This window comes from Tetrao urogallus (genome assembly GCF_951394365.1).
Source record: "Tetrao urogallus genome assembly, chromosome: 21".
Classification (NCBI taxonomy): Eukaryota; Metazoa; Chordata; class Aves; order Galliformes; family Phasianidae; genus Tetrao; species Tetrao urogallus.
Genome location: NC_136834.1, coordinates 2,102,147 through 2,127,590, shown reverse-complemented (window position 1 = coordinate 2,127,590; position 25,444 = coordinate 2,102,147). Strand labels below are relative to the sequence as shown.

Genomic DNA, 25,444 nt, shown 5'->3' with positions numbered 1-25,444 from the left:
TAATCTCCCATTACATTTTGTTACCGTGCAACAGATGGCAGCAGAGGGGCAGCCTGACAGAGTGGCATCTGATATGGAGCTGTGTATGGAGCTGAGTATCTCTTTTAATGCATTGGAAACAATGGTGGCAATGTTGGAACGTTGCAAAGTTTGCACCAGGTGGATCCCATGAACGCTCACATGGGAAGAGAAAGAACATCATACACAGGTTTGCCAGCACCCAGTGAATCAAAACGAAGCTGAAGGAGCTGAACCTGAATCACACAATTATGGGTGCTGTGGTGCTGAAGAAAATGCACAGCTAATGGCGGTGATAAATTTGCTCTACCAAATAGTGTTACTGTGCTCTTTGCAGTTGTGTTTTCCATGGAAATAAACAGCAGGCATTACTTTTGGAGTGACCTACATAAATCTTCCTCTCTTATGTGACAGCTGCAGCTGGGAAATTTCAATTGAAATGACAAAATGAAAAACATTGGGCAGCTCTGCAACAGTCCTAAATTAAAATTTAAATATTAATGTGCTTTGCCACTCCTGCCATCTGAAGACAAGAAGAGACAGCCTCAGTCTAGACACCATTCTTCTGTGCAGATACAGGCTTGAAAACAGGCAAAGACACTCTTAAACAATACATTAACATACATTCCTAACTCTTCTTTGTAAGCAGACATCAAGCACCTGATGTAGTAGTTAAGTGAAATTCAGCCCTGCAGTCTCAGGAGCCTCATGGGCAGTGCTGAATCAATGCTCTCCAGCTGAGACCAGCGCCCACAAGACATGAGCTGAACTATTTTCGAGCTGGTGTCTGCAATTTGTAAAATAATACGCTGAAAATTTCTGGGAAGTGAAGGTAAGAGTGCACCACTACAAGCTGTGATGGAGAGGTGATGGCTGGCTTAAAGGCTGATGCCTTCAAATAGAAATCAGCTGGTTTCTTTTCCCTAATAGCACTAAAAACTTGGAGCTCCCTGCAGTGCCTGCATCTTTCTCGACACAGTGTAAATCCCAGCACCTGACAACAGTCCAAAAGAGCTCTCTTGGTATTATTCCTTATTGCAAAGAAAATTTTGCACCAATCAAGAGAACAGCAAAGAGCAATTCAATTTTGTTAGTGTAATCTGTGAGCAATAAAGTCCTGTGTTTCCACAGTCATGGGCAATGAAAAGGAAACCCAGCGCCTGTTCAGGGAGGTTGCTCCAACCGAGGTACTAAATTCCATGGCCACAATGTGAGCCAACTGAATAAACAAACAGTTCATCAGGATCTTGGACATTTGGGCAAGGTGTTGGAAGCTTTTTTTTTTCTTTTCCTCCAGTCCTTTGCACAGCTTATTTTGTGCTTAGAAGAAAAAAACGTCCAGGTTTGGCTGGAAAATACCCATTTTCTTTCAATGCTGACAGAAATCTGAGAACAGATCAGTGACCTCTGTGGCTGCTGGTGCTCGAGGATAAATGAAACGTATTTCACAGTTTGCAAATCTTTTATAGTGATGGAGAAAAACAAAGTCTGTATAAAGCAGGAAAATAAAAATACAAAAACGTTACTGATGGGAGACGATTGCTGACTGATAAGATTATTTGCCCAGTAAAGGGGTAGATGATCCAGGCTAAGCAGGAGGCTGCAACCAGTTTTCAGGCTCTCCTGTGCCTTTAGTACAAATCACTGAGCAAAGAGGAAACATCAGGTGAGTCCTCACTGGAAAAGAAGAGTGATGGAACTCAGGGATCACCACAAACACATCAGAGCGATGGGCTCCCTGTGCCATAACAGGTCTCCAATGGGGCATTACTGCCCCTCTGACTACAGTGCCATTTTCTGGAAACTAAGCTCTGGCTTCCAAAGCCATTTGCAAGGAAGGATCCCACACATTATTTACCTGAATGGCAGAAGAGTGTTTTCTTTTAACAGACTATGAATTTCTGCCACGGTCTTTCCCTGAATAATCCACGATTAGCTATTTGTCCTCATAAATGCCACTGCCATCTGGATGCAAAAGGCTTTCCATTTCTTTTGTGTGAGACAACCAAGTCCAAACCAAAATCAGTCTCAGATGTCCCAGGTCTCAGCTTCATTCCTCCCGTGGCTTGCTCTGGAATGTGCATGTGAAGAACGCCTTGGCAATCTGCACCAAACACGCTGCTTTTCATCTCACAAACAGCTCAGCTTTCATAATTCAATTAAGGAACTGAAAAATTAGTGTACTGTGGGGAGCTGCTATGATCCATAATTACGATGCTTAGATTTCTTTAGAATAGCAGCCAGCTTTAAAGACCCCATACGATTCCCTTTCATGTATTACTTAGCTAAGGTCCCCTGTTATTCCAGTGAGAGATAGCAGACCTCTAAATAAAAGCCTGAAAATACTTCAGCCCTTAACATCCTTGAGACACAAAAAGAGTTGATCTAGAGCAGGACTAGGATCTGGATTCTGGCTTCAGTGTAACTCCTTTAGGATCATTCTGGACTTGATTAGATTTATCCTGAGAACAGAATTCTCTATTTGAGGACTTCTGCCTTAACCCAGAAATGAAGTTCTGGTATACAGCTGTCAAAAGAAAACATGTTGACCTCCTTTGTCCTCCCCCGACACCAACCCCACCTTCCTGGACTTTATTGAACATTTTACTTCACAGAGCTCCTTATTTATGAGAGACTTTCTGTGAGCTGCACAGTTAATGAACCACATGAGCTACGTATGGGAAGACAGGCTGCACACACACACTCGCACTGACTCGAATCCAAGATGCATTTCACATCAACTGATCATAATGATTTTATTCTTTTTCTAAAATTAAAAATAGAATCTATTAATAAACAGAAACACAACGGGTAATAAATTGACAGATGGTTTTATACTTGACTTCAGGGAAAAATTATCATGAAAATAGCAGATGACAGTGGCATTTCAATGACTTAAATGGAAGGGAGGACTCAAGGAATTAGATACAATAGCTACAGAGAGCTGCCAATAAAGGCAAGGCGTCCTCTGCCAGGATCTCAGTGGCCCTGGGCAGCTCACAGATTGATCTAGTGCTCCAATGTCACAACATGCCAGGGTTGTTATTTTCAGACTGGTGACCAAACCACGCTGTCAGCCACACTGGAGCACCTCTAATGAAGACTGTGGATTTAATCCATTGAACTGGTGGAACTGACAGGACAATTTGGTCCCAAACGCATTTCAAAACCAATTTTTTAGGTTTCTGATTCTAAAAAACCTCAAACTCTCTTGCAGAAGAACATTTCATTGGAAGGAAAATTGATCAGCAGTAAGGAAAACGAAGAGGAAGAGGACCAGAAGGTGAAGCTTACCTTTCTCTTGAGCCATCTCCTGCAGGCAGAAGTAGATAACTCTGGCACCCAGGCTGAAGCCAATCAGTGTGACAGGTCGCTTGCCCTAACAACGAAAGAAAGGAGAAAAAGCCATAAAAGTTCCACTAGACCTGGAAAGAGACACATGCACAGGCTTCCCAAGACCCTACAGAGAGCACTCATGCTGGTGCTTGGTCTTTTAAGCATGTTAAGATTCTGTCAGTTTCAAAGAGATTGTCCCCGAAGTTTTGCACAGTTCAATATCCGGAGAATCTGTTATTTTGGATTTTTGATAGCTAGAAAATCCATTGAAAGAATCCAGTGATGATGTTACTCAAACAGAAATCAAACAGACTGTTCTGAAATTTCCAACAGAGAGCCTAATACGTGGAGCAAACATTTTTCTGGAAATGTTTCCATAAACAGAAAAAGCAGCAGTAAATCAACAATACTGGACACTTTTAGATTTGAGACTGAATGGCAGCACAGCAGCACTGCGTGGCTGTTATAAAAATGACGTGTGGAAAGCTTTTATTTTGAACAGTCTAATGAGATTTTCCTAAAGATCAAAGAGAGCTTAATCTCAGCAGCAATGCTCTTTGTATGAACCAGGGAGCAGGTGTGTGATGGACTCCCCAGACATCATGCTAACTCGTGTAGGCTCTGCAGCACACTGGAATGTGTGTTCCCACAACAGTTAACACTTGAAAGGCAGTAACAAATGCCCCAGCATAACAAAGGGCTTGTATGAAATAAAGTTTATTGCCTTTCCTGGGATTGTATTTTTATGAGAAATGGAGTTTGTTTCTACTCTGCACATTCATGATTTGGCCATAGCTCTCACAGGGCCCCTCCATAACAGATTCTGGACTAGCATGCCTGTGAGAAACAAGTGGCCAGCAGAACACTGCCTCCCCCTGTGCCAGAGTAGCCCAGCAAACAACGGCAGGCTTTGGGGAGGCAGAAATGACTTTCATAAACCACCTCAGGGGCCTTAATGATGTCCATCCCTTCTTTCAGGTACCAGTCCATTTCACTTCCTTGTTTTGGCTGTTGTAGTTCACCTCTAGTTCAAGCTTGCATCCCATTTGGACATGTTTTTTTCTTACAAGTCTTTAATACCACGCTGCTCTCTCTTCCCTCTTCTTCCATTTGTGAATGCCCTCTGCTTTTTTCGTTTTCCTTTTAGCTCATATCCTGCCTTTTGTTTCACAGGTTTCCAACACGAGCATGGAATTTACTAATAACTGTGCCCTTGCACTTACAAAGTTCTTGTTGGAATCACCTGAATAGCAACATCTGTACAGATCTGTGCTCATGGCCACTTCCATACCAGTGCTCTGCAGCTGCAGCAATGCAGGGAAGCACAAATGCATTTATCATGATGGGTCAGCATGTGCAATCCTTGCCTGTGTGCCTGATAAAAATGAAGGAAACTGCAAGCTACTGAGATCTCTTCCCAATTCCTCCCAAGAGAAGACACTTCAAAAAGAAGAAAAATCCAGCTCTTCTCTTTTTCTTTCTGTTTCAAAGGATTCTGTTAGCTGCCTTTCAGCACTGGATTTTCCTCCTTAACTCTGCAAGAATACTGCAAAGGCATGGTCATAATTATTCCAGACTGAAGCTTGATGAAAGCTGGTGCAGTTACAGTTCAGGATCAATAAAAGTAGAGAGAAGCTGGATTCTTCAATTCAACTGTTTTATATGTGTTCTGGTATCATTTAGGCAAAAACAGGGCTCATGCTGCATGTAATGCTGCAGGGTATTCTCTTACACTGTTTTGTGCCCCTTAATTCACAGTACTTTGAGCACTCTGTATTCTCTCCTCCTTCCCACCTACCTTTCCTTCTATGCTCAGATTTTCACTCAGTGAGTTGGCCTGCCTGCTTTATGGCATGTTCAATCCACTTGTCATTTATGACCTGGATCACTCTTTCATTTAGGGAAGCTTTGGGTCAAATGGAATGAATCTTAGCAGGAGTTCTTTGATTAACTTGGGACTTGGTCATTTTCCTCAATTAACTCAATTAATTCCAGATACATGCTGCTCACCTTCGTGCATCTTTTTTTTTTTTTTTCATTTTTCATGTTATTATTCATTTTCTTCCCTCGGGAAAGATATCTATAATTTTTCCCCCCATGGGCCAGATCCTTTCCTGACACTCTTTCTGGATAATTTCAATACCTGCTGTCGACTGAGCAGTATATGTGCCAGGTGCTTGCCTACTTCAGCAGACCGATGCAGACACACTCCCCAGGGGTTGTCAATGACATTGGCAACAGTCAAGAGTGAAGTTGGCCAAGTCAAGGCCGTAACAATACCTGCAACACAGAAAACAAACAGTGCAGCACAGTCACAGATCTGGATTGCTCTTAGGAAACAGCAAAACAAGATGGTTCACTGAAGTTAAAAGCTAAACCTATGGCCTTTTGTCATTTTCAGTGCTTCTTTCTCAAGAGCTGGTCTGAGAAATGTTTTGCTAGACTAAAGATAAGAAAGAATCTGATGTTCTGATATGGAGGCAAACAGACACTATATATGAATGCAACCTGCGTGTTTGAAAGGTTTGTGTAAAGCACTAAAACACAGTGTAATAATACAGAGAAATAAATGCACACATGAAGAAAGGTGTTTCCAGCTGTAGTTTTAAAAGAACAAGTCCATGACTCAGAGCAGAGCAATCCAGGAAAGCAATTCTGAATTACAGGTGTGGTACAGAAGGTTCTCAGGCCACTTTTGCAGGGTGATGCCAATATGCCTTCCCAGAAATCCTCTCTGATCAGGAAAGCTCCTTTAAATAAACACCAACAGTGAAACTGTACAAACACAGTATGGGTTCTTACCTGACAAAACAGTGAATTTTAGGGCTTCCTGAGCCATCATGTTAACAAAACCATTCACCAGGGTATCCAAGGCACTGCCAAGCTCCATCAAATACTTGGATTCCCAGGCCAGACAGTATTGCTCACTCGAATGCAGCATGCTGCTCCATGGTGCTGTGAAGCTTCCTGAGAAAAGTTGTAGGCATTGAATTCGTGTTCACTGAAAGCACAACAGTGGCTGACTCCTGGCAAGACAGCTCCAAAAAAAGAGCCAGAAAAGAACCTGGAGGGCACTGGAACATTCTGTGATAATCAGGAATTGCATTTAAAAATACTGTTAGATTTAGACTCCATAGTTCTACTGTTTTACAATAAATTTTGGCTTTGTGAATAATCCCACAGCTTTAGCTGCTCTGGCAAAGTCTTCAGTGCAGACTGAGATACTGCATGCAGGCTGAGACTTCACGACCCACTCAGGTAGCTCAGCCTGCCAAGACAGATGAACATTGATGTGAACTACGTCGGTCCTGAGGATATTCCTCCTATCCTCAGACATCAGGCCAAACCCTGCAGCTCCAACTTCTCAAACAGACCAAAGGAGTGCCTGTTCAGAGAAAGATCAAGTGCTGAATGGCTGCATGGACAGAGTCCAGAGGCATGGAAAATATGTAAAATCTTTTCAAAATCTACCACAGAGCATCTTCCAAGCACTTTAGTTAGGCAGGCAAGGATTGCATTAGTGGCTCTGTTGGAAAATAAGGAATCTGTATTTGCAGATCTAGACTGCAATTATTTTTATTCTGCCGTCTAACTTAACCACTTTAGTTTAATTTTTCCCCTTCAGAGGCTAATCAAAAGCAGGGCCTGAATGCTTTAGAAAGAATGAATAATATACACAGCGCAATGTCTAATTTTTGGCTGCAAGAGCAATTTTTAAGCCATACTCTGTTCATCTTAATTAATTAAAACCCGTTGACTTTGTTCGTTCTGTGAACAAAGCAGGGCAAGTTGAGGCAGCTGCTGACCAAAGTGGCGTGTGTAAGTCCCATGCCAGATCTCACCACAATATCCTGCTGTTTTTCTGGATGTACAGACAGGCAGATAGTGGGAGATCAAAAATCACAACGTGTTCTCTAATAATCCTGTCCTCACTCCCTCTGCGTTAACAAGTCATGCAAGTGTGCAAATAGGCACAACTATAAGGAAGAGAATGGGTGACAGTTTTAGTTTTGCTTTTTTAGACATTATAACAGATTGCTTGTTATGGAAGAAGAATGTGTGTCATATGTAGCTCCCTTTTAAGGGCAAACAGACACCAAAAGGTTCCTGAAGGGATGCACTTGTGTTTGTAACAGTGCCTGGAAGCCCTCCAACGCCAGAGATTTGGAGCCCTGCTAAGCAATGAGTAAAGCCAAAGTACTGCAAAGTGAAAACAACCTTACTCTGACAGCTAGCTCCAATCTAACAAGCAACAGGACAGAGAAAGCCTTCTACATTAATGATATCCAGTGTTAATTATGATGGTTCTGAATAAACTGGCAGCTGCTGAGCCAGGTTGCTGAACTCAGCAGACAGTTGACATATTTTATATGACAAGCTACACTAGAAACTAAAACAATACAAACTTTTCAAGGCTGCTGCCTTTAAGTTCACTTCCTGAGTTCTGTGCTTAATGGGATTTGCTTCACACAACTTTCTTGCCAATAAACCTCATTAGCTGGCAGATGGAGAGAAAGAAAACAACACTGTTTTCTGTTAATTGCTGGAGGATAAACATAAGGTCTCAGAGGTAGGTGAGACATATTGTTCTAGTGCTGGAAATCATTCACCCCAACCAGGTTCTTCCTAGGAAAACCAGACAGGATTTACTGACAGAAACGGTCTCGCTCTCACTACCACCAATCCTACCACAAGTACAACCAATTTACTGCACCTTCTCTTTCCTCTGTTTTGATTGGCACTGCAGATTGGGTTACAAAGTCTTCTGTTAACAGCTGATCTGTTTTATTCAACAGCCTATGTAAGTGTGTGGAAGGCACGGTGCTTACTACAGCACAAACACTGCCAGGCTCCTCTCCATTTTCTCATCTTATTCTTACCATATTTGCCAGCACACAGCCATCCAGTAATTGCTATGGTGATGTGAAGCTGCCTTCCTTCAGTAAGTGGGAGGAATTCAAACTCTTCTATGGCTCCCACACGTTTCTTCATCTTGTATCCTACACACAAGGCAGAAACACGGATCTCAGAAATCGCACAAGAACAGACACTGTTAACAACAGAAATTCATAAGAGATGACTTGGCTCATGACTAAGGTTCTCTCTTTCCAAGACCCTCAGCAGATCTATGTATTAGTTGGTATGGAGCCAACATGATCCCTCTGAGCTCTCATGATCTGTGGGTATCTCAGCAAAAGGCTGCTTTGCAGAAAATCCTGCATCAGGTGTAACAGCTACTGCTCTCTGTTGCTGCGCCTTTCTAATCCAAAGCAGGAAGCTTTCATCTCTTTTACTCAGCCATGTATCAAACACTATTTTCCTAGTTAGTCATCAAGCATGTCTCGAAATAAAAGCCATCTCAAAGTTGTGAGATCATACTTCCAATCACTTTCCTTGCTCTGCAGGGCTCGGTCATGCTCTGCATTTTGGAACACGATCCTGTGCCTCAGTGCTTGTGAAATGTGCAGTCACTCTCTTACCAGTAAGGCCAGCTCCAGCAGCTCCAAAAAGGGATGCCATGACAGCAATTCCTGCAGTTGAACCAAGAGCAGCTGCTCCTGCACTTCCAATGATAGTAGCAGCCCCAGCAGCAACCAGGGGGGCAGCAAGACCTCCTGTCAAGCCTAAGAAGGCAACAAGTGAGTTCAACAGTCTCTTTACCAAGTGCAAAAAACAATCATTTCCCTGTGCTGGGTGGGTACTGCTAATGCTATTGAAAAAGTGACCTGTTTTGCATCCCTGGTAAAGGGGCTCTTAAGATCATCCCCAGGCCCTGAATCTCTGCACGCATTCTTTAACTGACTTCAGTAAAAATAAAGAATAACTTAAGTCGAGGAAGAATATGTGATAGATTGTGCCCCAGGCAAACATCATCCAAATTCTTCAGTCTCTCTCCAGTATCTTTAACCTGACTTTCCAGCATGCACTGCTCCATGCAATGCTCCAACAAACCCAATGGACTTTCACTTTCACAACTAATTCTTTCAGTTCTACTTTTGCACAGCAGATCCTGAAGTGACATACTACCTTTAGCCTGGCAAAAAGAAGGAAAAAAACAACACAGTGAACACTTTAAAATCACAGCCTGGCTTCTGCTGCTGAATGTGCAAGTCAGAACCCCACTTTCTCCCCCTTGCACTTCAGGACCAAGCTTTTGACAGCCCAAGGCAGCCTCACCGATCACTGTTCCACCCCCAACGGTTGCCAAGCCGATCAGCAGGTATCTCTTCAGCTTCCTTCTTCTTTCCTTCTTTTTTCTTGAGACTTCTGCAGTTCTGCAGGGGGATTAAAAGCATAAAAGCTGATGGCAAAGCCTGGCAGATAACAGTGCTGCACCACAATCTGCTTATATCCTCCTCAGTGTAATTTCCCTACTGGGAACAGTAAAAAGTACCATGCAGGTGTGGACCGTGACAACACATTCAGATTTATGAGCACGGACATAAGCCACAGATTTAAACTGGAACAATTTAATTGCTTGGAAAAGCCAACAGATGTTACTTACTTTGAAAACGCTTCCTAACAGGGGTGAAGCTTGTTAAAAAAAAAAAAGAAGCAAAGTCAGAAACATTTCAGTAGCTATATACTGCCTATGTGGCTTACAGAAAATCTACTGCAGTTTTTATAAGATGAAAACCATTTCTGCATTATGCAGTTAATTCTGCGTGTCTAATGGAAAAGAATTGGCTCTACATTTGTGATGTACTGGCAGACTGCATGGGAGACTCTCACCTCTAGGCTGCAGAACAACTGCCAGGCTAATTTGGCCCATTATTACTAGTTATTTGTTGTGAGATGCTCTGAAGTCAGGTTGCAAGGAGGAATCCAAGCAGAAGGCAAACAGTGAAAGCTGATGGGTACACAGCTCAGGACCTCAGCCTTCAGGGAAAGAGAAAGAACTGACAAAAAGAACCATCTACTGATACCAGATAGGGAAGGCTGATACTGCACCCTCCAGGTCCTCTCTGACACAGTTCAATTTCTAAGTATTCAGGGATGCAGAATGGACATTTGGTCTGATCCCACACAAATTACTACAATAAAGATGTTAACCTTTCTGATCGTTGCACCCTACAGCTTGCAGTACTCTGCCTAGTTCCAGCAGGAGCTGTGCTCCTCCTGAAACAAACCATTCTTACACTAATATTCACCACACCAAGCCCCATCCATGCTGCATCCTCTGTAGCACATGGGGGAGAAGGAGTCTTAACCTTGGAGACAAACAGAAAAGATGCTGAGATGGGTTAGCTCAGATCAAACATCACCAGGGTGAGCTGCAGAGCAGACACAAGGCAGTTTCCATAGAATCATTAAGGTTGGTTTCCCATTCCTCTGTCATTAGAAGTCCATAGCTGTGTGATGGTGCGAGGGGAACTGCTTGATGTTCATTAAAAGTAAACCCTGAGTGCAGACAGGACTTTGAGCAGCGTCTGTGATACCATCAGACAGGAAGATAACTGCCACAGCTGCCAATTTTCATCTCAGTTTTTAGGGCAGATCAGTTCCCTGAGGCTGTGAGCATATCAGCGCAGGGTTGGATGTGAGGACATCAGGTTAAATCATGGCTGTGTCAAGTAAATGCTACACAGCATTGTGTAAATCTTTGGAACAGATCAGATATTCCTAAGCAAAAGCGACCCTGCACATGTAAACGATGTCTGCTGTAGTCAGCTGTGTAATTATAAGTGTTTCTAATGGTGCAGTTCTATGCTGCTTTCTGTTCTGGTTTCAGCAACAGAGCATCAAGAAAACCACCTAAAATGCACCGTGACTTTTACTCCCTTCTATTATACACCAGACTTGTTTTAAAGACCTGATTACAGAGAAAGTGCAATTCAACTCAGGAACTGATTTTGACCCAGTGACCTCATCCAGCCATGCCAAATGCTACTTGATGGTACTCATTAAGGTGAATGGTATTCATTAAGATGAATGATCCTTAGCAGTGACCACTGGCCACCAGACCTGTGAGCTGCTGTATCAGACCTGAAAACCAAAGGCCACATCTCCTTCCACTGCTCATAAACAAACTGAATTATGTTACTATTACAAAAATCAGAATTTGGTCCTGAATTCCCCCACAAGCACATCAGAAGACATTAAAAAAAATAAAAACTTCTTTTAGGAACAAGAAATAAAGTTAAATGGGGTTAAAACCACAAGAAAACTAAGTAGAAGCAGAAGCAGAGAATAAGGGTAATTTGTGCTAGCTAACAGTGAGCTGGAATCAAACTATTTTCCAATAGCAGACTTTATATTTAGCTGTTCTCTAATTATACCTCACAATATAATAACATAATAGTATTAAACACAGTTGTAAGTTCATTTGTCTCTGTACATTTAAGCTGTACTTTAACAAGCTTACCCAAAACAGGTAAATCAACTGAAAAAGAAAAAACGTCACTTTTTAGGCACCAATTTCAGTTTATCTCTACTGTCTTTGGTTTACCTCTCACAAGAAGAACTTTCCATTTCAGAGGAAAGTGAGAGAAACAGGATAGTGAAGTTGTTCACAGTTTCCTTCTGACCTGCCTGTTCAGTGGTTAATCTGGGCCTTGAAACATGAGAATTTATCTTACTTCCAAACTTGGATATTTTCCCTCTTAATCCCAACCTAATAGTGGATTTTCATTACCCATATAATTGCCTAATCCTTCCTGGAACCCTCGAAGCGCTCTGTAATTTTGATAAAGACAATTTTAGATGAGTCCCAAACAATACACAGCATTGTACAGCACAGCAGGAGGAAAATGAAGCACAGTGGGTGAAATCCCTGCTTCGTTGAAGTCAATGGCAGAACTCCCACTGACTTGCATGGCACAGGGATTTCATCTCCACAGTGATCCTCCAAGAAAACCACTGTACATTACCTCTGTTTGCACATTCCCCAGTTCCAAATGTAGCTGCCTGGAGAGCTGCAGCCTGCATGGCAACATCTTTAGCACCACAGAAGCTCACCTTCTACGACTCCCTGGTCAGACTGGAGTTTGGGTCATTGCTCTCTGTATGTAACTGCTAGAATTGCTGGTGATGGTTGCTTTCCTTACAGCTTCTACATCACAGCTGTCCCTTGGTTACCTGACTGCCTTTTTCCACTATGGCAACTAACTGCCTCTTCTCAGCGATCTTGGATTTGCTGCTGATCGCATTTGGAGAAATGTTATAGGTGGTGTTATAGATCATTTTCCAGTGATGAAAAGTAGCATGAATACATGTTAGCAAACAACTGATGTCATATTTTCCAGTTTCTCATAGAGCTGCCTACAAAAGAGAAGTTTACACCTGCAAATCAGAACATGCTTGGCACAAGTAATGTGGATTTAAATGTCTGGAGCACTGTTTTATAGATAACCACACTGAACATTTAATTTGGCACACGCTGGCCCACAGGACGTGTCCACAGGAGCAAAGGCAAGAGCAAAACTTCCCATTACAAGTATCAGTAAATAATGCATAAGCAGAAGCTGCCAAAAATCCACTTGGTTGTTCTTGCAGTGGATGGGCAGAGCTGGAAAGATTCAAAGCAGACCCTAAGACTGTGTTCCCTGCCCCCAGAAATCTGTGAGGTTAAAGCAGCAGCGAGATCACATTCTGCTTCATTTCCCAGTTGAGTTCTGACTCTAAAACAAAGAGTCTTGAATTCCCCACAAGCCTCAGCTCTGTGCTAGTTTTAGTGCTGTAGTAACCAATGTATTGACTCTGCAGCTGTGAACTGCTCTTATTGTGGAGATTTTCTTCTTTTGTCTAACAGTTATTTCCGTGGCTGCAATTTGGGCCTCTAAGGAAAGAACAAGAGTGAAATCAGTGGCTTTAGTCGCACCAGTACCTGGTAATGTGTAATGTGTACCATCACAACCCCTAGGCAGCACACTACTGCAGTCACTCCTGCCACTATCAGACATCTTTTGGGGCTGCACTACAGCCCACTTCAGCAGCCACAGTTCAGAGGGAAGAGAATTATGTATCAAGGCACTATCTGTGTAAGCGAGGCTCCACTCTTTATGTGTCCTGTTCCACGTCAGAGGCTCAAGACTGAGTTTATTTTCATAAGCCACAGCAAAACAGTGCCCATCAGAACCAACCCTGCTCCTGCATTACAGATGGTGCTCCCTTTAGCAGCACACGATCCTTGAGATTATTTTGACTTTCCCTTTTTACAGTGCGCTATGAAGTTACACTTTATTTAAATAGCCATAATTGAAAGGTACCTGTCACCTGCTGCACCCCAGCAAAACATCTGAACATGTTCTGCGTCAGAGACATTGATTAAAGTAGGTTTTGGGCCTCAGGCTAACCTTGTAACATTTTGTGCTGAACTGGCACCAAAATATTAAACAGTTCCTTGAAAGTCTCCTATGGACAGGTTTACTGCCTCACACACTGCTAAACCTTCACACAGTTCCAGGCTCATAAGCAAAGGACTGTGTTTCGTAGAGACGCCAACTGTTTGGCAGTTCTGAATATAACAACTTGCAGTTAAGAGGCTTCATCTTACATTAACAGCAGAGAAGTCAGGTGATCAACAGTCCATAGATACATAAAGATGCCAGTGGTTGCCCTCAGAGGTCTGCCTTCAGGAGGAGCTAGCTGGCTCTTTAGGCAGAGTGGGCGGATCTGTAGAAAATCAACAACTGAGGATTTAATCCTGAAATTTCACAGGAAATTCTGCAGGAGGCATTACTGCAGAGGTGTGAGTTTGGCCTGTAAGAAACAGCCTGGCTTTAGCCTTGATATATTCACATTGACCCATCCCCTTCTGTAAAGCAGAGTAAGGGAAATAATCAAAACACTGCCGGGTCAGCAAGCATCTGGCCTGTTTGCCTTTCAGAGTCATGGTTTCTCCAGAGGGAACAATTCCTCTGTAAATCTATTTGTTTCTATCTGAAGAGTGTTAGGCCAAGAGATACAGATCTTTCTGGTGCACTTAAATATTATCCACAGTCTAGGAGACAAAATAGGAACAAGGAGATGAAGGAGTTTCGTGTGTGCATTTGCCAGCTTGCAAGGTTGGGCTGCAGCTCTAACTTTACAAATGCTGAGCACTGTTGGCTCTCAGTGCAGCTGAAGTGCTTTGAGGGCCCTGCAACTCTCATCAAGCCGTAAACGACTGCGTTAAGAGCCACAGGGAGAATGAGCAGAGCCTGGACTTAGGCAGGATAACTGATGCTAAACTTTCAACCACCAGCAGTGCTTCTTCATCCCTTAGCCAAGCCAAGTATTCTTACTCTGACTCTTCCTCTGTTTGTTCCTTCAGGCTTTCAAGCAGAGATTCCTCCATGGCTTCCAGCTCCTCCAAGGGGATTCTCAGCAGCCAGCTGACGTGGCAGATCAACACCCTCACTCGTGCATCATAGTACCCTTAAACAGAGGAAAGCCCAGGAAATCCATCAGTCTTCATCACACCACATTAAATAACAAGTGGAGAAACCCAGCTGCACTAGAGGACCATGATACACAAAAGCATATTCCTTCCCTCAGGCCCTCTTCATCTTTCACGCGTTTGAAGACAATTGTTACTGTCTAAAGAAGAGAGCTCTAAAAGGAAAACCCTCCCCAGTGCAAACCTCATCCTGTCAGCAGAGCCACTGCAGCAGGTAACTGCCTATAAGGCAGGAAAAGATCTCAAATCTTTAGGTTTTCACTGTCTTTGATAGAGGACAAGGAGCAGAGGAGTGGACGACCTCACACAACCTGCAGCAGGAGAAAGGACTACTCCCGGGTGTACAAACAAGTGTTGTTAGAAAAATAATCATAATCATTTAGATATAGCAGATTTCAAAATGATTGGTGCCAACTCTTTTTTTTTTTTTTAATGTGTTTCTCTCAGTAGCATCTGCTGTTTGCTGATAGCAGGCTTTTATAAAGGCCTCTCGGTGCACTCTGTGATGAAAAGCACAAGAGTTTCTCTAGGGTTGCATAAAGATACCAGCAAGACACAACTACAAAGTATGGTTCTGATATGTGCTGCACGTAGGCCAAATATGGCCATTGGCAATCTGTTCAGTTTATTTATTTATTACCATCATTACCAAGATACTAAGCTGCTTCAGTAGGCTTTAATGAGTTCACTTTTAAAATCTGTGCTTAGTAGGGAAATAAGGTTAATACTTATCCTCCTTTCATCCCTGATATGTAGCACAACATGCAAACCCAAGCAGGATTCTTAACAGTAGCCTTCCTGCCTCCTGCCTGCAATGCACAGCTTAGCTTCTCACTTAGCCAGCTTGGCAATAAGTCACCAAGGCTTGAAAATACATTTGTTTTAAATTCCAGCTTAGCAAAACAGGCAGTTTTGCAATAACTGAATAGTTGATTTTCCATTAAAAATGAAACAGGAACAAAAGTGGTATTTGTTCTCAAGTGAAAGAGGCTAATCAGCAGCCAGGGAGCTCTTTCCTGTGTGAACATGCTACAACACGGGGCTTTTAAAAAAGGCAAGCTGCAATATAAAACAGGCTTCTTGTAAAAATGAACATTTTGTGCAGTAGGCAGTCTGTTGCATGAAATGTATCAGACTAATCAGTGCTACACATTGTAAGCCGGAAGTGAATCACGTTTATTCACACCAGAATTTATTCCCTGAATATATATTTGTTTTCCTCTTAGGCAACGAGTGATCTGCAGAGGGTTTTAGGGTTGAAATTTTCATAACAGCTCTGTGGCTTTCCTAAAGGAAGAAGAGGTCACCTGCACCCCTGGAAACACTGAAGGAGAAAAACATTCCAGTCTAGGTATTCAACTTCAGAGCTTTTCAATCATTACACACAATTGCATGCCAGTACATGTGAAGCTACAGAGGTGACCAGTTGCTGAGTTTTTAACAGGTAGTGTCAGTTGTCTTCCCAGTAGTGGCCACAGGGGAAGAGCACGCTGCTTTTGTTATAAAGGAATGTAGGATAAAATCGATTGGCACCCTGAGCTCTTTGAGCATTTTGAAGCATCAGATACGAACTCACTGATGTTAGCCTTACAAAGAACAAACTCTAACGTAAACTTACCATCTCTGAGAGAGAAGGACAAAAGATCCTAAAAAGAAGGAAAAAAAAAGAATATTGAAGTTAACACCTAGAGGTCTTAAAATGGAAGTATGAAATCCCATCACACCACCGTTTCATGGCTGCAGAGTGTCTATTCTGCCTGTGGGAAGGCAGGAAGCTACAAATCAACAGAGCAAAGCCAGATGCTTCCAGTGCACAGTTATGCATTTGCAGGTACAAATGGCTGGACAGAAGCAGATAAGCACAGGATGGGAGAGTAGTGCCTGCTTGGTATGTGCTGAAGCAGCTGATTGTTGGGTTGTTGCTATTAGCAATCCTGTTGCAATTGAACGCCCTGTGAGTACACAGGACTTCAAAGTCTGGAGAAATCAGGCTGTAAGCTCCCAGCTGCACTGATGCCTTCTGCTCTTCTAGTCACACCAACTCGAACTTTCAGCTCCAATAGGTTTGAATGTCACTTAGATGGACCACTGGCCCCTATTTCCTGGAATTCCTGTTCTGGGAATTCATAGCTCTAGGGAGTAGGGCTGAACTAGCATGAAGTTCTTATGGATTAAGTACTCAAAAATAGAAATCACAATATTTTTAGCTGTCTGTAAAGATCGAGGGGCTACGTTGGCTTTCCATCAGAAAAAATAAATAGGAAAAACAGATCAATTCAATATAAGGCTTCCATGGACAAATCCATGAAAGAGGTCAGTGCTCCTCAGATGAGAAATTCTGATGTTTTACTGCTGTGTTCACAGAATCACAGAATTGTAGGGGTTGGAAGAAACCTCCAGAGATCATCGAGTCCAACCCCCCTGCCAAAGCAGGTTCCCTACACCAGGTCACACAGGTTCTCTTCTTTTATTGTCACTGAATAACAAGAACAATAAATTCTAAGCTCTTTACGTAACTAAGAGTAAGCACTAGCTCAGTCTAGCTAGTTCCTCTCCTCCAAGCCTAAAGCACAGCTGAATTTCATAGGGAATCCTTTGACCCCTTGAGAACATGAAAAATACATTCAAAGACACAGGATGCTGCCAAAGAGTTTATGTTTATTAGACCCATAAGCAACATTTGGATTGTAAAAATGTCTCTAATCTGCTGCACAAGAAGCACAGAGAAGAAGGCACCTTTAGCCCAGTCCTTGAAGAGGGGCAGACTGTAGACACTGAGTCAAATATCAGTACCTGTGCTCTGAATAGCACTTTAACCTAAGGAGAGTCAACTATCTCATACAGGAGAAAAGCTTTTCCATAGCACGAGGGAAACCACAGGGTCAGTGCAGCTGAATGTATGTGGCAGAATCTGTGCTTTTTTACAAGGCAGGACTCCAAAACCTTTGCTCTGCTGCTGCCTAACATTTACATATGAGTTTTCTACAAATACATTGCTCAGGTGCACAACTCAGGTGCTCTGCTGCTAAACATTTACGTGGCTCTGCCCATCCTTTGCCTGCCTGCCCTGCAAGATCCAACAGGATAAACGTTTCCTCAAGATTCTGCTGATCTGGGCTCTGCACAACACAGACAGCATTCCTCCTGCATCCCAGTGGCCAGGGGAAAAGGAGAGGGCTGGTTTGCTATCTCTAGTGTAACTGTTGTCATTGTGAATCAGAACTCTTGTGTTCTGAAAGCCACCACAATAAAGGGGGGAAAAAAAAAAAAGAGGCTTCTTTTTAGCTCCAGGCACAGTTAGCATTCTGTGCAGAATGCAGACAGTTCCCCAGGCAGGTTGGCAAGGGGCGGGAAATGGAACCACAAATCCCCCAGGCAGAGAGAGGAATGGAACTTGGGTTTTGCAGTCCCTAGGCACTGCAACTGCTGCCGTGCAGCCCATCTGGCTTCAGGGCTGCCAGGAGGGGCTGGCACTGAGGTGACAAAGCCCAGCAGAAAGCCCAAGGCTGTGAGGCCTAAGCAGAAAGCTGATCAAGAGTGGAACCTGAAGTCTGGAGTTAGGTGAAGCTTTTGACCTTGCTGCTGTCATTTGCTAATGCAGGCAGCTTCCTGAGCAGGGCTGCCGTGCTGCACAGAGCCAGTTCAGAGGCAATAAATGCTCCCTGGGTCTTGTGAAGGAGCCATAGGTCATGGCTCAGCTCCTACACGATTTATCCAGTAGGCTCAGCGGCACCCAACATCAAATAACTTCTTTCAAAAATCTGGCCTAAGCATTTAGACACGTGTAGTTCAAAAGGTGAGAGATGGATTCGGGTAATCAGGTGACAAACTGGAACAACTGATTGCATCTGTGACCATTAGCATACTCAAGTATTTCTCAGTGCTTCAGGCTTTGCACGTACTACCATGCAGTCACCTGGAGTCCAATCAGCATTGATTAGATTAGTTCACAACTTGTTTGTTTCCTCTCTCTATGCAGCAGCTATTGAGGTTTGGTCATTTTGAAGTGGAGGTGTTTTTAATTTTAATTGTGCTCAGGACCAGGATGCACAATTGAGTGAAACCTCACAAAAGAAAGGAAAGCAATCTTTATTACAAGTCTTTGCCAGTATTTTATTAATTGCTACAAGTCCAAAATCTATTTCCTCACAGATGGTTTCACATTGCAATGCTACTGCGTGTGGGAGGGAAATAACAATAAGGAATACACAGGAAAATGGGCATTCTAAGTCTGCTCAAAGCAAGAAGAAAAAAGATTCATTAAGAATTTTGTTTTCTCATCCACTATCAGGAAACAAAAGTGAGCAAAGTCAACTTCTTCCCCTCCTTTCGCTGTCACTAAATGCAAATAATAAATTGATTCCTATCCAGACAAGAATCACTGCTTTCTCATTTCACACCCACAGCTATTTGTTATGACTGCTGTCAAAAAGACAGCGTTTGCATGTATTCATCATCTGCAGTAAATTCAAATGAAGGCATAAATCCACGATCCTCAGATTTTCACTGAATCAGTGGTGAGCTCACCTCCTGATCTGTGCATCATCCCTTGGCAGAGGGCATTCAAAAATACGAGCATTAGAAGCACCAGGACCCTGCCACTGAACACAGGGGGCACTGAAGCGCGTTCCTGGAATAAACATTTACTGTTAAACAAAGAAACAGTAGTGCCATAAAGCAACAGATGGAGAACTGACAAAGTTTGATCCTGTGGCTTATTTTCAGGTAATAAGGAAAAAGTTTATCTCAGCTTATCTCAGCCTGGTACCTTGAAGCTTCCCATATGCTGGAATGCTTTCCCACCAACATCCTGCAAGCCTCTCATGCTTTGCCCTGCAGCAACCTTTAATTATATGCTTCATTTGACAACACCAATCACCTCACAGGACTGCACAGGTCCAACTGTTGAGGCATTACGCTGATAGCTATTGCTGATCTTTGCTTTCATTTGATCAAAGAACCGTTATCAAAGGCTTCTGTGCTCCACAAGGAACCATGGCAAGTGCCTCTGTTCTCCTAACAAAATATTGCACAATCCCAGAGGCTGTGATCTCTGAGGATCCAGAGCCTGTTTTGTAAAAGCACACGGAGACCTAACACAGCATAAACTTGGAGCAAGCACAAGTTACGTTTTGCCAAAACTTCACTCTTATTAAATGCAGCAGCCTAATTCTAGAATTCATCCTGGAGTAGACAGAGCTAGGGAAACGAGCCTGGGAAATGCTGGGTCATCTCAACACAGAAAGAACTGAACGTACACTTACTGCTTCTGAGCAAACACAATAATTTTAAAAAAATAAATAAATCAAAACAGCTGCTCTTATTTCAGATCTGCCCCAACTTACTAATTAAGCTGATTAAGCTCATTAATCTCTGTTACTGTAGTGAGGTTGCTATAATATTTTGAGCATTATAACATACTGATGTTTGGAGCAAATCTTCTGATGCCTTTTATGGACCAGCTAGGAGACACAAAGGAAGACAAAGATAAAGGGAATTCATCATGACCAAGAAGGAAAAATTCCACCATCTCTTTACTTATGCAGCGTTGTTCATGTTCACGTATGTAGAAGTGTTTTGTATTAGAGGAGAAGGAACATCAAACCCTGTAAAACTACTGGCCCTCTACACACCTCCTCATATATACACATTTTCCTGCTCCTCCAAAATCCCCCTTGCTCACAGTAAGACGGAATGAAAAATAGGGCCTCTCATGTTCAGCGTTTCACCAAAATCTGCAGAATGCCCATGTGTGTAAAAAAGATTGCAGCAATACAGCCAAAGCTTTGACAGTTCTCTCTAAGGCAAAGGCATCAAAGACGGAAAATGTTAATTCAGCAGTAAGTGCATCTCATGCTCATCACTTCCACGTGCTGTGAATGGATAGATTGCTGAGCACCCACAGAGCTGCACAGAAGAAAATGCATATCAGGATTCTGATTTACTTCCCTAACTGCACAAACAGAACTGGACAAACAGGCAAGTGTAACAGATCTTTTTTTGTAAAACCAGAGGCGAGGGGAACGTAGGAACTTACCTGGGTAATGACAACAGGATTATCTTTCACGGTGGGATCCTTCAGCAAAAGCTGGGCAAAAGTTTCTGTGCCCTCACCTCCTAAGCCACTAGCAAACGCTGTCATGGCAGGCAAGACAGCATCAGGCAGGTCCAGCCATTTCACCAAGCCCTCAATGAACTCTGTCCTGAAGGAGCTGTAAGGCAACAGAGGCAGATGAGGCCCTGTAACAGAGTATTTTTGCAAGCCTTGAGCGGTCCCTGCTTCCCTGGGATATGCTTCAGTCTTTCTTTATTTTTTAAACCCAATCCATCCCATTTGCAACACTGACTCTGACACCACTTTGGTGTGAGTTGCTCCAAAAGCCACCTCCTGTGCTCATTCCCTGTGCCCACATTTAGTACCTTTGTTCTTTTTCAGGGAACAGCCATGCCAGGGATACCCCACAGAGTGCTGCATAAGTGAATTTTCCTGGTTCACCCAGCTGCTGGCTCAGCAGCACACACGATTCCTTGTCTTCTGCTTGTTCAGCCCCACTATGCTGCTTCGAAGCCGAACTTTTCCACTTCTCTTCTGTAGCCATTTTTACCTGCAAGTTCAAAGAAGAAAAAGAAGAAGGGAAAAAAATAACATAACAACTGGAAACCAGAAATTGAGGAAACAAATTACCTTTGTTTTTTCACTGCCACACTTGCTGGTCTGCAGCAATGCAGGTCTGTCAGAGCCCAACTTGTGTATCTCATTGCAACACGATGCCGTGACCACAGACAATAGGAGGCTTTCTGTTCACCAGTTCTTAGTTCTTTTGCACCAAATCAACAATGCTTCTCAAAAGGAGAAGTCTACTTCAAGATGCAAAGAGACTGGGCTCCATTCAGGCATATTATTCACATATTTAGTGGAAAAAGAGATGGAAAAATAAAAGCTCTGCACCTGGCACAGGGACCAGTATGGCAGCCTGGGAAATAATTCGCTTCTTTCATCCCCAACCCAAATTGCTCCTCTGTTCATTTTGCTGACAGTGTTAAGAAAGTTGAGTCCAGCTGCAGCCTCTGATTAGGACTGTTAATGAAACCACTTATTTCCCAAGCCATTGCTATGCTTTGTTTATAGTCTAATCTTACCTATACAACCTACCACTACATTTCCCTAAACATAACATTCCCATGCTACGTGGAACTTAGGCTGGGCCAAATATTATTTTCAGAGCACCAAAATGTAAGCAGCTTGTGATCACACACTTCCAAATGAACTGCTCCAAAGGGCTCCTGGGAGCCTCACTGAGTATACAGGGAGTTTGGGCTGCTAATCCAAGCAGCTAGCAGAGGGGACAGAAATCAAGCAGAGGTGACAGCAGCACATTTCACAACCGAACGTCAGTAAGTCTGCTTCAAAGCTCACTTACATCACCTGAAAGTTCTACCGACTACATCAAGACGCAATCCATTTCCAAAGGGCACATCACAAATGGCAAACCATTTTGTGCTTGCTATTTGGATACGTTCCTCTGAACCCTGCTGATAGGAACTGGAGACAACCTGCTGTAACAGCATTAACCAAGCACTCAATCTCAGAAGATTCAGATACCACTTACAGGGTAGCTTAGAATTCCAGAAGAAAGAAGTGCAGCAGAGGAGCAGCTCTTTGTAGAGACTGTATTATCTCCATGCTATCTGTCATGATGTTCCAGGTAAGCTCTCTGTCTTGCTGTCTCACTCAGAAATGTATTTGAAGGTATTCATATTCCTCAAGGCTTGCACTATGTAACTGCTGGTGTATAAACCAACACACATTCATCACTGAAAGGCTGGGGACTGCTGTAATGCCCGTCCCCAGGAGAGCTCAGCCTCCCTGCAGCAAGCATCTCCTGATGCTGCCTATGGTCTGAGCACACAGGTCTAAGGAACCTCAGCACGTTTCCATGGAAACATCACATTCCAGATACACAGGAGCACAAAGTCCTCAGGAATAAATAAGTGGTGTTCTTTCTGTTCCAGTCAGAGGAAGGGAGGGCCAGGTGACGCTCCACCAGGGATCAGTGCTGGTCCAGGTGGCATTGTACCTCCCCTCAGCACACAGCACTATGCCTGGGGCTTCGGCTCTGAAGGCACAGTGAGATGTCTCCATGCTTCCCAGGATTTCACCCCCTGCCAAAATCCCAAGACTTTTTATTACCTCAGCAGCTCCAAAGCCCTCACGTGGGTGACCAAAATCCATTTCACACCACTCCCTGAGCTCTGATCTTCCTAAAGCATCCAGAGCCTGACTCAACACGACCGCCTGGAAATTATGGAACACAGTCACAATAACTTCATGCAAAATAACCTGGCATGTCCACTCACCTCTGAACACAGATGTATTAAGTTATTATGGGAAGCAGCATTGGAAATAAACAGTGATTTGTGATGCTGAGTGTTTAGAAGGGCAGCTTCGCTTGGCCCTTTTCTGTCACCTCTTCAGTCGAGGAGAGCTGTGAGCAGTACACAAATATCAATTTCTTCATAAATATCTAAGGAAAACGGGAAAAAAAGGGAAAATGTGCTGAGGTTGTACAGCTGGTGGCACTGAACTCAGAACCTCAACGTGATTCAGAAACCTATAGCACTGCCATCATCTGAAATGCCACTTGAAAGCGATTTTTTTTTTTTAAATATCATTTGCAACACTTGTTTCTCACACTTTTTGCTTTCTCGAGATGCGGTTTCTTGCAATTCTATTGGGAAAGGAGGAATCCTAAAAGGACCCAGAGCTGCGGAGAGGCAAAGAGAAACGCTGAGCGGGAAAACGCGCTGAGGGGACAGCAGCCATCCCTGAGGAGAAGCGCAGCCCGCGGACACCGCCACAGTGCCCTCAGGGAACAGCCTGAAGCGAGGTGTCCGCCCTCCCCACCCCTCAGCCCGCTCCCAGCCCCTCTCGCTGCCCGGGTCCGACCTGCTGCCGGCCCGGAGCGCTGCGTTCCCTTCCGCCGCTGCCCCCCGCCCCTTCCGCCCGCCCCGTCTGTGCCCGTCGCCCTTACGCAGGTTCCGTACGGATAGCGCCGGGCGACCCTCTGCTCTCCTTACGCCGATAGCGTAGCAGGGAGCGCAGCTTACGAAGGGCGGGAAGGAAGCGCGCTGCGCTGAGGCGGCGTCTCGCTTGAGGTGATGGCGGGCACCGGGCTGAGGCGATGGCTCACCTGCGCTGTTGGCCGGCCCCCTGGGGATGGGGAGGAAGCAGCAAGGCCAGCTGCTGCTTGATTCTTTAAATCAGTCAATCAGGAAAGTCTCTAAGACTCGAGTTGGAGTGTTAGAAAGCAGGCATTCTTTAAAGCAGCGCTGGATGTGTAGGGGTCGTCCTCCTATAATGCATAGCCTGCACAACGGGTCTTCAGCTTATCTACATTACTCGTGTTGCGTATGCAGGAGTTTCCCAGGTGTATGTTACAAATGCAGTAACCAAATCCAAGCAGGACCTCCTATTTCCCCGATACACTCAGCAGAGCTTCCTTATCTCCTCAGCCCAGAGACACAGCGCTGTTACCTAAACAAACTGCAGAGCGATCAGCAAACACCAGCATCCATAACCCAGAGTTATGGGTGCAATCAGCTTGGCTCTGCTCAGCTCTGCTTAATTGGCCTTGTCAAAATCCTAGGGCTGTGCTAAGGCTGTGGAGTTAGTTCAGCTCCCTGAATTGCACTGCATTGGTTTCATGGGTTTTGGTCAGTATTTTTGCTCCAGTGGTGGCATGGAGCAAGCACAGTGCTTGGTGATCCGTGGCAAAATTTGCCTTTTCAGGAGGAAGGAAGCAGCTTTGCTGGACGTTTTGCGAAAGTGAACCTAGTTTGGGCTGCTCAGTAACTGATGTATACATAAAAATCCACTACTTGAGTCTTCTAAAATAAAATATCTGAAATATGTTCTGTTGAAAAGCCAAATTTGATTTGTCCAAATGTCCTGCTTGCTTGCTACTAACATTACACCTTCAGGTTTGCTCTCACAAGTGCTCCTTGTCCATATCACCCTTTTGGTTTTTGGGCATCATCATGAACTTCAATGTGACGAGAGGCTCAGAAGGCCCCATAATCCCAGCTGGGGTGCAAAAACCGACCCAGGTAACCACAATGGACATCTGCACATGGTTCACAACAAGCAGAAAGCCATCTGGACACAAATCTGTGTTCTCAGACCCAAATCTGCAGATTTGTTTCTTGTGTTTGAGGATTGAAAGTTCTCCTGCAGTTAAAAGCAATTTAGAACACCCGGGCCAGGGTTCTGTCTATGCAATCCACAATACTTTGTTGGGTCTCATCATGCTCTTAATGTCTCCATGGCATTCCGTCCTTACAAAACACAGTTCTGGGGTATTTGTGCAGGATGTCAGCCACCACCTTGGCCCATTTCTCACCATGCACTATTTCCGTGCCATGTCATTTAATCACTATGTGAAATCAGGACCCACCTAGCTACTGTAAGCAAGGCAGGGTAATTTGGAACTGCGACTCGATTGCCATTCAGATTGGTACGAAGGAGAACTGCATACAAACAAATCCTTTTATGTTTTTGAATACAAACACATTTTTTTGCAGCTTTCCACCATCAACTTATATGCCCCTTCAAAGGATTGCATTGTCATTGAGCCTTATCTTGTCAGGCCTTGGGAATTAATAGCTGCTGTAAAAGAATTCAGCTCATAGGATGTAATGACTTCTGCCAAC

General features: G+C 43.7%; 1 protein-coding gene across 1 annotated transcript in view; it reads right to left on the bottom strand.

Annotated features, from left to right (window-relative positions):
* The window catches only part of TMCO4 (transmembrane and coiled-coil domains 4), a gene marked incomplete at its 3' end in the record, with an annotated part of 35,487 nt that extends 13,092 nt beyond the window's left edge, over positions 1-22,395 (bottom strand). The window contains exons 1-11 of the mRNA XM_079545506.1: positions 22,345-22,395; positions 21,155-21,339; positions 20,772-20,946; positions 16,353-16,380; positions 14,580-14,712; positions 9,532-9,629; positions 8,835-8,978; positions 8,235-8,354; positions 6,157-6,321; positions 5,498-5,634; positions 3,313-3,397 (exon numbers count right to left, since the gene is read on the bottom strand). Of these exons, the coding sequence (XP_079401632.1) occupies positions 3,313-3,397; positions 5,498-5,634; positions 6,157-6,321; positions 8,235-8,354; positions 8,835-8,978; positions 9,532-9,629; positions 14,580-14,712; positions 16,353-16,380; positions 20,772-20,946; positions 21,155-21,333 (1,264 nt within the window). The 5' untranslated portion in view covers positions 21,334-21,339; positions 22,345-22,395. The remainder of the gene's footprint in view (positions 1-3,312; positions 3,398-5,497; positions 5,635-6,156; positions 6,322-8,234; positions 8,355-8,834; positions 8,979-9,531; positions 9,630-14,579; positions 14,713-16,352; positions 16,381-20,771; positions 20,947-21,154; positions 21,340-22,344) is intronic.
* Between the last annotated feature and the right edge of the window lie 3,049 nt (positions 22,396-25,444).